We start from the raw sequence: 13788 nt of genomic DNA, 5'->3' as shown, positions 1-13788 counted from the left end.
GGCTTTTGTCATGTAACTACAGTGACCTTCCTCCCACAAGTAATGCCAGCAGGCCCTTTGTCCCTCACCTCCCACTCCACAAGTAATGGAAGTCTATTACCAACTCCTCTGTGCCATTAGCTAGTACATTCAGAGTCCTGCCATTTGAGATTATGGTTTTGTCAGCTATCACAGCATGGCTGCCACCCAAAGTTGCCTGCACAGCAGATGGAGGCCACCTGCCCCACCATGTTCTCTCTAAAAGGCATGTGAGCCATATGGGGAGTTTCTGAACAGAAAGCACTCTTCTAAGAGGACCTGAGGCCCAAGATCTAGCCTCAGGAAGATGAGAGCAAACATCAACATCGAAAAATCTGTGACCTGAGTTTTCTACATGTCATGGTTCAGGAAACATTCTGTGTTCTCTACTTTTGCCTGCAGTGTGATGAGAATAGCACATTTAACAACCATGCTCTGTACCTGGGCTTGCCCTGCTGCAAAGAGGACTACAATGGCTGCCCTAACATCCCCTCCAGCCTCATCTTCCAGCGCAGCACCAAAGAGTCTTTCTTCATTTCCACACAGCTCTCCTCCACCAAACTCACCCAGAATGGTAGGTGGTGGTACCTGCAGGGTGCTGCGCTCCCTGTCCTCAGTGACTGGTTCCATGTTGCTGATACATGCTAAGGGAAACAGAAGTCAATTGCTTTTTCATGCTACAGTGAGGGCATTCTTTTCATCTGAAGTCGAAGGAACCACTTGGTAATAGCAACCTGTAAGATTTCCCGTGATTTTATTAGCTCCAGAATGCACCTCCAGATTTCACAGATGTGTCTTTGGCCTTGATGTCACCACTAAAGAGTCTGTTGTAATGTTGGCAGCTACTTCTCTTCCCCCAGATTCCACCTGTCCTTGGCAGGGAAAGTCTGGGCTTTGCTTGTCCTTGGCATAGCCAGTGTTCACTACTTTTGGGCTTGCTTTGTAGTGGACCTCCTTGCTCTGCTGAAATGGAAGGCTTTTCCAGACCGGATCATGGACATACTAGGGCGGCTGCGGCATGTCAGTGGAGAAGAAATTGTTAAGGTATGCCTTCCTATAATTCATAGATGCTACCTAAGTAAGAATCTGGGCAGAAGGTCTTACTTCACCTTGATTTCTACCAGTATACCTCTAAGACCATTTCTCAAAATATAATTAGTGAGTAGGACTAGAGTTATTTTTCTTTTTATTTTTTTTTCAGTTAGCTTCTTTTTTAAAAGTAAGTATTACATCAGGTTTATTACCTTTTAGAAACTAAGTTATAAACCCTATTTTCTGGCTTTTTTTTCTTCCTAGAAAGTAAAATGATAATTAGAAACATACCCAGTGCTTTGTGCTGCCTCCTCTTCCTTCCTTAGGTCTCTTTTTCATTTTCCTTATCTGTAACCCTTTTACCACGAACCTGGCCTGAAGTCTTTCTGGCCGTACTCACTTGATTATCTAGAAGAACTCTAAATACTCTCCATTAACTTGTAGCTGCTGCTTTTGCCCAGTCTCTCACTTACAGTCCATACCAGAAACCTTTTCCTACTCCCTGCCTCAACTGCTTTCTCTAGATACCTTTGTGACTTTTCCCTTCTATGGCCCCGTCAGGTTGACAGCAATACTACAAGTCCCCTGTTGTCTTCTGTAAGGCTTCTCTGCATTGCACAGAGTGTTTGCCCACCTGGCACCTCCTGATGGTGAAAGTGCTGCAGGTGGATTCTGCACAATGGACTGAAGTCTGCTGAGGAAAGTGGAGGTGCTTTTGATGATGAGCAAGAGCAGTGGAATGTAGAATAGACACTAAGTGTCAAGAAGACAACTTGTCATCAGTGAGCATTGCTCTGTCATTATAATTATCAAATCAATTAGCACAGATACCCTATCTGTACTTTAATTTTATAGCTCCATTGACTCAGTAACACACAACATGCTGTCTCCAAATGAGAAACAATTTTAAAGTCTGTATACATCTGTATATTTTTATGAAGTTTTGTCTGAATTTTGTTTAAATCAATTAGAGTATCATAAATTTTAAAAAGAACTCTTAACCAGGCTAATACTAGTTTTTGAAACTTAAGATCAGTTTATTCTCAGGGCATATTTTTCTTCTAAATATATCCAATATTGCACTGTATGTTAACTAAAATATAAAAATAAACATATTTAAAATATCAATTAGCAGACAAGGTATTAAGAGAAGTGTATGATTTTTTTTTGAGAGAGAGCAAGTGAGCATGAGTGGGAGTGGGGGTAGGGGCAGGGGAAGAGAAAGAATCTTAAGCAGGCTCCACGCCCAGCATGGAGCGCAACACAGGGCTCAATCTCATGACCCTGAGATCAGGACTTAAGTAGAATAAAGAGTCAGACACTTAACCTAGTGAGCCACCCAGGCACCCCAAAGTCTGATCTTTTTGAGGCTGAGTAGTGTTGTATTTCCAGTAAGAGACTATCTTATCAGCATATCTGCTTTTAGCATCAATAATTGATCTCAAACTACCAGAAGAGAGTGTGAAAAGAATGTGCCAGCATTTTTAAATATTATTTTTTACTTTTTATTAGACTATTTCAAATATACACAAAAGTAAAATGGTATAAAGAACCCTACATGTATCTATCACCTAGCACCAGCAGTCATCACCCTATGGCCGATCCTGCCCATCAACGCTGCCATCCAAACCTTCCACCTTAGACTTGTTTTAAAGTAAGTTGTAACTTGGCAGTGAGAAAGAATGAAATCATGCCATTTGCAGCAATATGTGAATAAAACTGGAAGGTATTACGCTGAGTGGAATAAGTCAGTCAGAAAAGGACAGATATCATATGTTTTCACTTATATGTGGATCTTGAGAAACTTAACAGAAGACCATGGGGGAAGGGAAGGAGAGAAAAATAGTTACAGAGAGGGAGGGAGGCAAGCCACAAGAGACTCTTAAATACAGAGAACAAACTGAGGGTGGATGGGGGGGAGGGGAGAGAGGAATATGGGTGATGGGCATTGAGGAGGGCACCTGTTGGGATGAGCACTGGGTGTTGTATGTAAGTGATGAACCATGGGAATCTACCCCAAAAACCAAGAGCACACTTTACACACTGTATGTTAGCCAATTTGACAATAAATTATATTAAATTTAATAATAAAGAATAAACAAATAAGATAAAATAAACATTGTATCATTCAATTGCCTTTTGACCAACAGAATGTTAGACTTTACTTTGGAAGAAGACTGTCAGTATCCTTGAGTATTATTCTCTCCCTTGGATTTTGTATCTTAGAAAGAAAAAGGCATATGTTAAAAACAAAAAACAAAAACAAAATGGTACTTCTTTTACCCTCATTGACAGACCTCAGCAACAGCTTTCTCCCTTCTCCCAGAATACTGATTTCTAGACCAAAACATGGTTTCTATAGTTAAGACCTAGCCTGCCACACCCTCATTCAAATGTCCTTTAAAGAGTTAGGCCACAATAAAGAGTGAGGGGCTACTAAACTCTTTAGGGTCCCAGGAGAGTGAACTCTTTTTCTCAAAATGAATTTGGCATCAGACTCACTTAGATTGACTTTATTTCAAAATTACAATTCTACATGGATGTCCTGTTTTTTTAAGTGACCGTTCTTTCCATAGAAATTTTGCACTTACCGCTCTGGAAAGCAGTGTGGAGGTTCCTCAGAAAATTAAAAATAGACCTACCCTATGACCCAGCAATAGCACTGCTAGGAATTTATCCAAGGGATACAGGAGTACTGATGCATAGGGGCACTTGTACCCCAATGTTTATAGCAGCACTCTCAACAATAGCCAAATTATGGAAAGAGCCTAAATGTCCATCAACTGATGAATGGATAAAGAAATTGTGGTTTCTATACACAATGGAATACTACGTGGCAATGAGAAAAAATGAAATATGGCCTTTTGTAGCAACGTGGATGGAACTGGAGAGTGTGATGCTAAGTGAAATAAGCCATACAGAGAAAGACAGATACCATATGGTTTCACTCTTATGTGGATCCTGAGAAACGTAACAGAAACCCATGGGGGAGGGGAAGGGAAAAAAAAAAAAAAAAAGAGGTTAGAGTGGGAGAGAGCCAAAGCATAAGAGACTGTTAAAAACTGAGAACAAACTGAGGGTTGATGGGGGGTGGGAGGGAGGGCAGGGTGGGTGATGGGTATTGAGGAGGGCACCTTTTGGGATGAGCACTGGGTGTTGTATGGAAACCAATTTGACAGTAAATTTCATATATTAAAAAATAAATAAATAAATAAATAAATAAATAAATAAATAAATAAATAAGAAATTTTGCACTTACCCAAGAGGAAGAGCCTCTCCAAATATCTCTCAGGGCCCTTAGCTAGGTGAAGGTGGGATCCTAGATTAGTTTAGTTTAAGTGGTGATTTGAGATCTTAGGAGATCTTTGAGTTTGTTTATTGGGAGATGAGTTCATTGGTGTATGGAAGTTTGACCATGTGTTCAAGGTCCTAAGATCTGAGCCGTCTGGTTTTTATGTTGCAGTTTCTGCAGGACATCTTAGATACACTCTTTGTGATTTTGGATGATAATACAGAGAAATATGGCCTGTTGGTGTTTCAGTCTCTGGTAAGTCTCACCCCTCCTGACTTTTCATTTTTATTTATTATTTCTGTCATATGTTTTTAAAAATACAAGGGAGGCAGTTTATTAGAGTGAGTCAGTATAACATCTATGCAGATGTTTCCAATAGAAAAGTGGCTGAGGAGTGTCACCCAAGGAAGACCAACCAACCTACCAACCGGGCAGATCCCTACAGCATCAAATTTGAAGAATTCAGCATGGCCAGGTCTGGGCCTCAGTAGTTTTGATACCTCAGTCTCATCACTGTTGCAGAGTTGCCTAGCCCCTGAAATAGAGACCTACACCAATAAAAGGCTTGGAGACTGGTATAGGAAACCAGATGACCTGTTTTTTCACCTACAAAAATAGGGTATAATGGCCAGGAAGAGAAGAGTCTCATCTGTGATGGTCTGAGCATCACACTCTCTCCCTTTGGGCAGTTGTTTGGGAACCCAAGTCTCTGTAGGTTGCTTAGTGAGAATGGACAGTGATTTGAATGTTCAGTGCATTTTGCTTAATATATCCTGTCCTATAGGAGTGCTGTATATTCAAGAACCATATACTGTAAGTCTACCTGATAGATGAGGAGCAGAAGCGAGAGTTAAAATGGCACTTGCGTAGATTGCCCCTCTGGCTTTTCTTCCTTGCTTTCCTGGCCAGCCAGCCCCATTTCGGAAGGGCACAGCCTTTCATAGGTTGAACTGGCTCAGAGGACAATCTTTTTTTTTGGTCTCTTTTCCAAATTTTTTGAGACACCTTAGAATTTATGCCACCTTACACAGGTATCGCTTTGCCTTTTCCTAGTCTGTATTGTGTCATCCAGCATTATTATGAAGAGAGAGGCTCAGAGTAACACTAGCACAAACGGATGAGTCCCAAGTCCAGACTGGGTGGCCGGGGGCTGTGGGAATAGAGCAGACAAGACAGAAATACAGGCACAGAATAGAAATCTTACATTCTCTGCCCATGGAAAACACTAGAGAAAATACTGATGGTTTGTCATTTCTTGAAGAAGCAAGAGTTCTGTTTCCTGCTGGGGATAAGTCCAGGGTCTCCAGTGAACTGTAGTACCCTACATCTCCTTCAGGTATTCATCATCAACTTGCTCAGAGACATCAAGTATTTCCACTTCCGGCCTGTAATGGACACATACATCCAGAAGCACTTTGCTGGAGCCCTGGCGTACAAGTAAGTTCCATTTGGCATCATCATTAGGATTTGTGTTTGAATAGAAGGACAGGCTTAAAAAAAGTTCCATGACAACCACCATTCATTCAGCTGACATTTTTTTAACTTCATTTTTTTCTAATTCTGATAAAATACACATAATGTAAAATAATACCATTTAACTAAAAAAAATTTTTTAATGTTTATTTATTTTTGAGAGACATAGAGAGGCAGATTGGGAGTGAAGGAGGGGCAGAGAGAAAGAAGGAGACACAGAATCAGAAGCAGGCTCCAGGCTTTGAGCTGTCAACACAGCCTGATGCAGGGCTCAAACCCATGGACCCCGCACAAGATCATCACCTAAGCCGAAGTCAGACGATTAACCAACTGAGCCACCCGGCGCCCCCCCCCCATTTTAACTATTTTTAAGTGTACAGCTCAGTGGCATTAAGTATGTCCACATTGTTGTACAACCATCACCACCATCTATCTCAAGAACTATTTTCATCTTGCAAAACTGAAACTCTGTAACCCTTAAATAATAACTCCCCATCACCTCCACCGTCCCTTAGCAACCTCCATTGTTACACTTTCTCTTTTAATTTGCTTATTGTAGGAACTTCATGTAAATTGAGTCATACAATATTTATCTTTTTGTGTCTGGTTTATTTCACTTACCATGTCTTCAAGTTCCATCTATGTTGTAGCATATGTCAAAATTGCCTTCCTTTTAAAGGCTGAATAATGTTACATTGTATGTATGTACCACATTATGTTTATCCACTCATCCATCAATGAATACTTGGGTTGGTCTCACTTTTTAGTTATTGTGAATAATGCTGCTATGAACATGGGTATACAAATATCTCTTTGAGACTTTGATTTCATTTCTCTTGGGTATATACCCAGAAGTGGGATTGACCACTATACTGTTTTCCACAGCAGTGGCTGCAGCATTTTACATTCTTGCCAGCAGTGTTCAAGGGTTCCAATTTCTCCACATCCTCAAGCAAAGACTTTTTATTTTTTGTTGTGTTTGGAGAGGGATTTTTTTTTAGAGTCATCATGCTAACTGGTGTGAAGTGGTATCTCATTGTGGTTTCAATTTGCATTTTCCTAATGATTAATGATGCAGAGCATCTCTTCATGTATTTATTGACCATTTGTATATCTTCGTTGGAGAAAAATTTATTCAAGTCCTTTGCCCATTTTAAAAAAATGTTTGTTTGTTTATTTATTTATTTACTTATTTATTTATTTTGAGGGGGATGCACAGAGAGGGAGGGAAAGAGAGAGAATCCAAGCAGGCTCCACGCCCAGGGCAGAGCCCAATGCAGGGCTCAATCTCATGACTGCAAGATCATGACCTAAACCAATTTGAAGAGTCAGAAACTCAACCAACTGAGCCACCCAGGCACCCCTCCTTTGCCCATTTTTTAATCAGGTTGTTTGGTTTTTTAAGTGTTGTTTTTCCAGTTCTATGTTGAGTGGAAGTAGAAAAAGAAGGCATCCTTATTCCTGATCTTAGAGGAACAACTTTCTTTCACTGTTGAGTAGGATATTGGTTGTGGTCTTTCAGCTGACATTTTAAACCATAGTTTACTACACAATTGTCATTCTTTTCCTTCCAAGAACTGGCGGCAAAGCTACTAAAAGTAAGTCTTGCTTTTTCATTGAGAAACATGAATAGCTAAAAATGGCACCAACAAATAAATGTCAAAGAAATAAAAAACTATTGATAAAAGATATAATATAAATAGTTAACATGGAAAACAGAAATTATCTAAAACCATTAAGGCAATTTAAAATTGCCTCATTTTCTTCTATAGAATTAGCACAATTTTTGAAAATATATATAAAACCAACGGGTGACGAGGCTGTGGAGTCACTGGAACTCTGACACTTTGATATCACTCTGTAGAGCGGGCACTTGCTGTAGAGTGAGCAAGGAGAGGCACATAGGACCATATACCTTTATCCAGAATCTGCTACTTACTAGTTATTGTTGTATGTTCTGGAGACATAGAAATTTTAGACAAAACAAAATTACAGGTGAAGTCTAGGACTCTGGGAAAACTTTCTTATCAAAGAAAAAATGTGTGTCAGGGAAAGAGAGGAAGAATGATTATAATTGCTAATTAAAATGTGGCAACTCTACAGACGAGGCATGTTGTATGGTCTCAGATGATCTGAAGATTTCACATTTGTAACGGACCCATCACTCAATTCTGCCTCATAAGCAGTATGTTTATTTTTCCTGTGTGGCAAATTCAGGGCTGCAAAAATTTCAAGCTGCATTGCTTTTGAGTTAAAGTGGGGTTTCTGGAACTGTTCTCTTTCCCAGGGAGCTCATTCGCTGTTTGAAGTGGTACATGGACTGCTCAGCAGAACTGATTCGACAGGACCACATTCAGGAAGCCATGAGGGTAATGTACTGAGCTCACTGTACATAAAGGGCCCACCCCTGCTGTTGTTTGTCAGTAATTTCAATGGTTTAGTATGCAGAACAAGTGTTGACATCCCAGTACACTGGCCTGCTTTCAGGAATGCCTTGGACCACATAATTCCCCATTGTCCACCTTAATTTTGCCCCAGAAGACCTTTATTCCTAACAGTGTTATCTTAAAGCAGGAAGGAGGGATGATGTACATGCAACTCCTGGCCATCCTTCCTGACTGGTTTTGCCAGCAGCATCCATCTCTGCTTCCACTGGCCAAAGCATCATATCTCCTTCTAAACCAATGTTGGTGGCAACATTAATTAGACTTAAGATCTTCCAACTTTTCCTGTCTTCAGTGGTTACTAAACATTGTTTTTTAGAACTGTTTTAAGTAAAAAGAGCTGATTGGATGCACTGTATATGGATACATTAAGAAGATAATCTTAAAACCTTGACCTTTGGAAGAAACCGGAGTCCCCCATGGCAGCACTCCTGCATGGACAGGTTCCGAGATAAGGCAGCCTTTTGCATTTCTGGGCAGCTCCAGTTTTCAGGGGACCATCGTCATTGTGAGTTAACTTCACTTTCTGGTAACTTCTTTTCATGGTACTTCTACTGTGGAGACCCACTGAGAGAATGTTGATTTCTCTTTTGCTCAACAGTTCTCAAGATAGCTTTTTAAAGAAAGTTGCCATATCCCTTGGGAACTCACAGCAAGTTCATGCTTTCTCCCTTTCTGCCCCGACATTTTCTTGTTCTTGAGTTATTTTTTTTTTAGTTGCTTTTTAACCACGTCTTTCCCACCCTTTCCAGTTAGTAATAAAAGAAGAGTGGCAACAAAGTAGTTCTGCTTTTTCTCTGTCCTCTTTTAATTTCACATCATTTGCTCTGAGTACCATTGGGCCTGTGATTTTGTTGTTCTTGTCCACATGGTAACAGGTGAGACAGGTGCTTCCCTAAACATTACCAGACTGAAGAAGCAAAATAAAATCATAGGTCTGTGTTTCCCCTGCCTCTTCTCCATATGTTCTGTAAAAATCTAAGGCCATAAGTATTATTTCTGTCCTTCTTCATATAATACATGTCTACAAAGCAGTCAGCATCTGTTGTGGATGCCAAGATGCAAAGAAGAATAAGACAGACCTCTTCCTTGCCTTGAAGAACACATCCCCATTGAAGCATGCTCAAACACAGGTGTAGAGCAGAGTTCTGAGTGTGATGTGGGGACAGAGCCTGCATTCTGTTCTTCTTTAAACCCAGTACCTGGCAGCTGCCTCAGACAATATTTGAGGGGATAAAAGTTGAGTGAAATGCAAAAGATTCTATGGGAGTCCCTAAATTAATTGCTCAGGATACTGAGAAAGCATCACAGAAGAAGTTGTTTTCTCCTAACAATCAGTCATTCAGTCATTCCGTCAAATCAGTGTTACTTGATACCTGCCATGTGTCAGACACCGTAGTAGACGCTGGAGATTCAGCAGGGGCCCAAGCAAAAAAGGCTGTGCTTTCATAGCACTTCCATCCAAGTGGAGGAAAGACAGACAATAAATATACAAATTAAGTGGGGAAAAAAACGTGATAAGTAAGAACTATGAAGGAAATTTACTTCAGATCAAAATTTTAGGGAAAGTTTGTCTGAGGGGGTGACCTCTGGGCTGAAATCGATGTGAAGAGCTGGGGGATGAGCATTCCAGACCGGAAACAGCATGTTTAAAAGCCTGGGTGGGAAACAACTTGAGTTTTCAAGCAACCAAAAAGTAGCTGATGTGACCAAAGCAGGGAATCAATTTCAAACATTAAATTGGATGTGTGAAGTGATAGAAAGGAAGAAGTGCTGGTTCCAAAGAATCTGGCTAGATCAGCTGAGTTGATATCAGGGTTACTTAGGGAGATGCAGAATTCTGGGAGAAGATCAGGTTTGGGTGGAAAGAAAGAAGATATCCATTTGGGGGAGCACTTTTCTGAGGTACTTTCATACTTATTCTTACCACTGCAAACCTGTTTGAATGGCCTCTCATACTAATGCATCCAGTACTAAGGTTTTATCAGGTCATTTCCCCTTCTTCTTCAAGTTTTAGTTGACAAGTCCTCCTGACCAAACCAGTAAATCTCTAATCAGTCCTGTTTTCATCCTTCACAGGATGCGTATGGTCCTGGTCTAGCACCTCTCAGTCTGGTATGATAAAATGTGGACCAGGAAACCTCTTCTTACTCTTGATTCAATACATCCTGCCACTCATTCGCATATCTTCCTTTCACTTTCAAAGTTGTGGCCTTTCTAAGAAAGTTTGACCACTAAGGAATATGAAAATAAAGAGTCTTTTGTTTTCTTACTTGGTTATTTTGTTTGTCCCTTGTGAATGACCTGTAGGAGGTATCTTTGACAGGTTTGAGTTTGGTATTTGGCAAGATATTCTAAAAAGACAGCACACTTTTCACTGGTGAGCTATCTCAGGTCCCCCAAGGAACCATGAAGAGAAAATAGCAGGCACAATGGATCTTCTTGGTGCTTGAAAGGTTGTAATAACTTTTAGGATCTCTTTTTCTTTCAGGCTTATTAACTTAAGTAGAAATGCAAAGAGTGGCTGCTTCACCCACCATTAAGTGTTTCATTGTCTCCATGAAGTGTTGGGAGCACCCTTGAACTGTGAACAAACTCCATAGGCTCCACCACTCACCTCCTTCCTCACTGGCCCACCCTCTTCTCTTTCCCCGGTTGCATTAGTCAGAGGCAACCGGCCATCACCTGGTCCTTCCCATGCTGGTACTGACCATAAAAATCAAGAGGAGTGGGCAAGGGAAGTCAGGTGGTGATGGATGACTGGAAGGGACTTATTTTTTATCCCTCATGCAGGTTTTCGCAGGGCCATCTTGGACGTTGTTTTATATTTTAAAATTTAATGAAGATACTAAGCTCTCAGGCCCAGGAAATGCAAGCAATTTTTCTGTCTGGTTCTGCCCTTCACTATGAAACTAGTGGATGTTTCAAGCCATTCAATACACTTCTTGTGTTAGCTGTTTCAAACTGGAAAAAGAAAACAGGTCATGAGGTACACATTTTCCCTTTTAAAATTAGAGTATGTAGCACACATCTCCCTGGTTCTTTTCAGACCAGGCATTAAAAGTCTGGAATGGAGGCTGTAGCATTTATGCTGCTGAGGCCATACACTTTAATTTTTTCTAATGCAATCTTCTGGTACAAGGCTTGGAAGACATATTTTTTCTAACCTAGCCATTCTACAATGCCTACTGAATTCTATATGGGCTGCAAAACAAAACAAAATGAGGTTTTGTTTTACCAAACCTTTTGATAGATACATAGGTCATGAAAGGTAGCTTGAGAATTGTTTTCTATTTTATATTTCAAGTAACTGAGCTCCATTTGTTTCATCCTTGGATAAGTTTCTCTCCCAATGTCTCTGCCTTCCCAGTGTCTGGGAAATCTGTGGCATTTCTTTGATTAGAAAGCATAGTCTTAGATCTTCAATCTGTTCTCTTAAAAGATAATTACTGTGCTCATAAGCATGGGCCAAGCTGTAAGGACTCCTCAGAATTAGATACTGCTCCCAAAATAAGTTATGGGAGCTTCATCTTCTGCATTGTTCAAAAATTGTCTGTGGGAAGGTGTCTGGGTTTGGAAGAGGATAGAGAGTGGGTGTGTCAGGTCCACCTGGGGCTGTGCAACCTGGGGCAAGTTTTCTCCAGACTTAATGTCCAGTGAGAAGGCTGGCACCATGTCAGACCCCAGCTATATCTCAAAGGTGCAGAAGGCTCCTTAAGGACTTTTCCTTCTTGGAATAAATTTAAGAGAGGTTACATCATTGCTTTTGAAGCCTCTTATTTCCAGACCTGAAAAAAATACAAAGAAACTTCATTTTCTTTGGATCCTATATGGTCTTGAATTCAGCTGTTGTGGTTCCTCAGTCTGTGGTTCCTCAATTCCAGAACCACAGAAACAGTTGTAAATTAATTTGATGATTCCTCAGTAAGAAGACAGCTGCTGCTCAGTGACCAGTTGGACTTTGGAGATAAAATTAAAAAAAAAAAAAAAGTGCTTGTCTCCACAGTTGAAATTGTTCATCATCTGATTTTGGTATAGAATTTGCTGTTACTTTACCCTTTATTCCCTGCTGTGTTAGCTCTTGGCCATCTTTAACACCTCTCCATCCCTTTTACTTAGGCCTTGGAGTACCTTTTCAAGTTCATCGTGCAGTCCAGGATCCTGTACTCCCGAGCCACCTGTGGGATGGAAGAGGAGCAATTCCGGTCCAGCATCCAAGAACTTTTCCAGTCCATCCGGTTTGTGCTTAGTCTGGACAGCAGAAACTCAGAAACACTCCTTTTCACTCAGGTCTGTAAGCTGCAGGGAAATTTTGCTGCTGGATCCTTGTCTGTCTTAATGGCTGGTTTCTTTGTCCTCTGGCTTCTAGAGTTGAAGAAGCCCTGCCAGGCTCCTATGTGTTGGGTAAAGGGTGACTTGAAGGAAATACCTAATGGAACAAAATGCTATTTTTACTTCAAAGTCAGCTATGTCCCAGCTACCAAATATAAGATAGCCCAGTGGCTTTAGGGTGGGGAAGAAGCACAACTTTATTCTCAGAAGACTCTTTAATTTTTTTTTTAATTTTTTTAACTTTGAGAGAGAGCAAGCACAACCAGGGGAGGAGCATGGAGGAGAGACAGAATCCCAAGCAGGCTCCATGCTACCAGCACACAGCCCGATGTGGGCCTCCAGCTCAGAACATTGAGATCATGACCTGAGATCAAGAGTCAGACGCTCAACCAGCTGAGCTACCCAGGCACCCCTCAGAAGCCCTCTTTAAACCAAATATATTTAGTTACATACTTTTTGTCATTTATGAACATCTTATTTAAAGGGGATATTTATAACATAATGGAGAATTTTATTTCCTAGTCACTGTTAATTTTTTTTTAACTTTTTAAATAAACTTTAGTACTTATCCGTTCCAGAAGTTAAGAGTGAAATAGGCAGAAATAACTAGAAAACTTTGCTTAAGAATTAAGATTAGGGGCACTTGGGTGGCTCAGTCAGTGAAGCGTCCGACTTCGGTTCAGGTCATGATCTCACAGACTGTGGGTTGGAGCCCCACATCGGGCTCTGCACTGACAGCTCAGAACCTGGAGCCTGTTTTGGATTCTGTGTCTCCCTCTCTCTCTCTGCCCCTCCCCTGCTCACACTCTGTCTTTCTCTCTCTCTCAAAAATAAACTTTAAAAATTTTTTTTAAAGAATTAAGATAAAATTCTATTAGAAATATCAGTGTGGGAAGGAAATTTGCTTCCTTATATTAGAAATGCCCAGTTAGCACTGTTGGTGGGAATGCAAATTGGTGCAGCTGCTCTGGAAAGCAGTGTGGAGGTTCCTCAGAAAATTAAAAATAGACCTACCCTATGACCCAGCAATAGCACTGCTAGGAATTTTTCCAAGGGATACAGGAGTACTGATGCATAGGGGCACTTGTACCCCAATGTTTATAGCAGCACTCTCAACAATAGCCAAATTATGGAAAGAGCCTAAATGTCCATCAACTGATGAATGGATAAAGAAATTGTGGTTTCTATACACAATGG

The 13788-nt window shown here is 40.6% G+C and overlaps 1 protein-coding gene across 13 annotated transcripts in view; it reads left to right on the top strand.

The window, feature by feature from the left end:
• DOCK3 (dedicator of cytokinesis 3) overlaps positions 1-13788 on the top strand; it is a 595409-nt gene that overhangs the window by 497418 nt on the left and 84203 nt on the right. For all 13 annotated transcript variants that reach the window (XM_058726773.1, XM_058726766.1, XM_058726765.1 and 10 more), the window contains 6 exons: positions 421-592; positions 965-1062; positions 4514-4597; positions 5679-5779; positions 8103-8184; positions 12379-12549. In XM_058726773.1, coding sequence (XP_058582756.1) covers positions 421-592; positions 965-1062; positions 4514-4597; positions 5679-5779; positions 8103-8184; positions 12379-12549 — 708 coding nt within the window. The remainder of the gene's footprint in view (positions 1-420; positions 593-964; positions 1063-4513; positions 4598-5678; positions 5780-8102; positions 8185-12378; positions 12550-13788) is intronic.

Source organism: Neofelis nebulosa, chromosome 4, assembly GCF_028018385.1.
Source record: "Neofelis nebulosa isolate mNeoNeb1 chromosome 4, mNeoNeb1.pri, whole genome shotgun sequence".
In the NCBI taxonomy this organism is placed as follows: Eukaryota; Metazoa; Chordata; class Mammalia; order Carnivora; family Felidae; genus Neofelis; species Neofelis nebulosa.
This window is presented reverse-complemented; position numbering and strand designations above follow the sequence as displayed.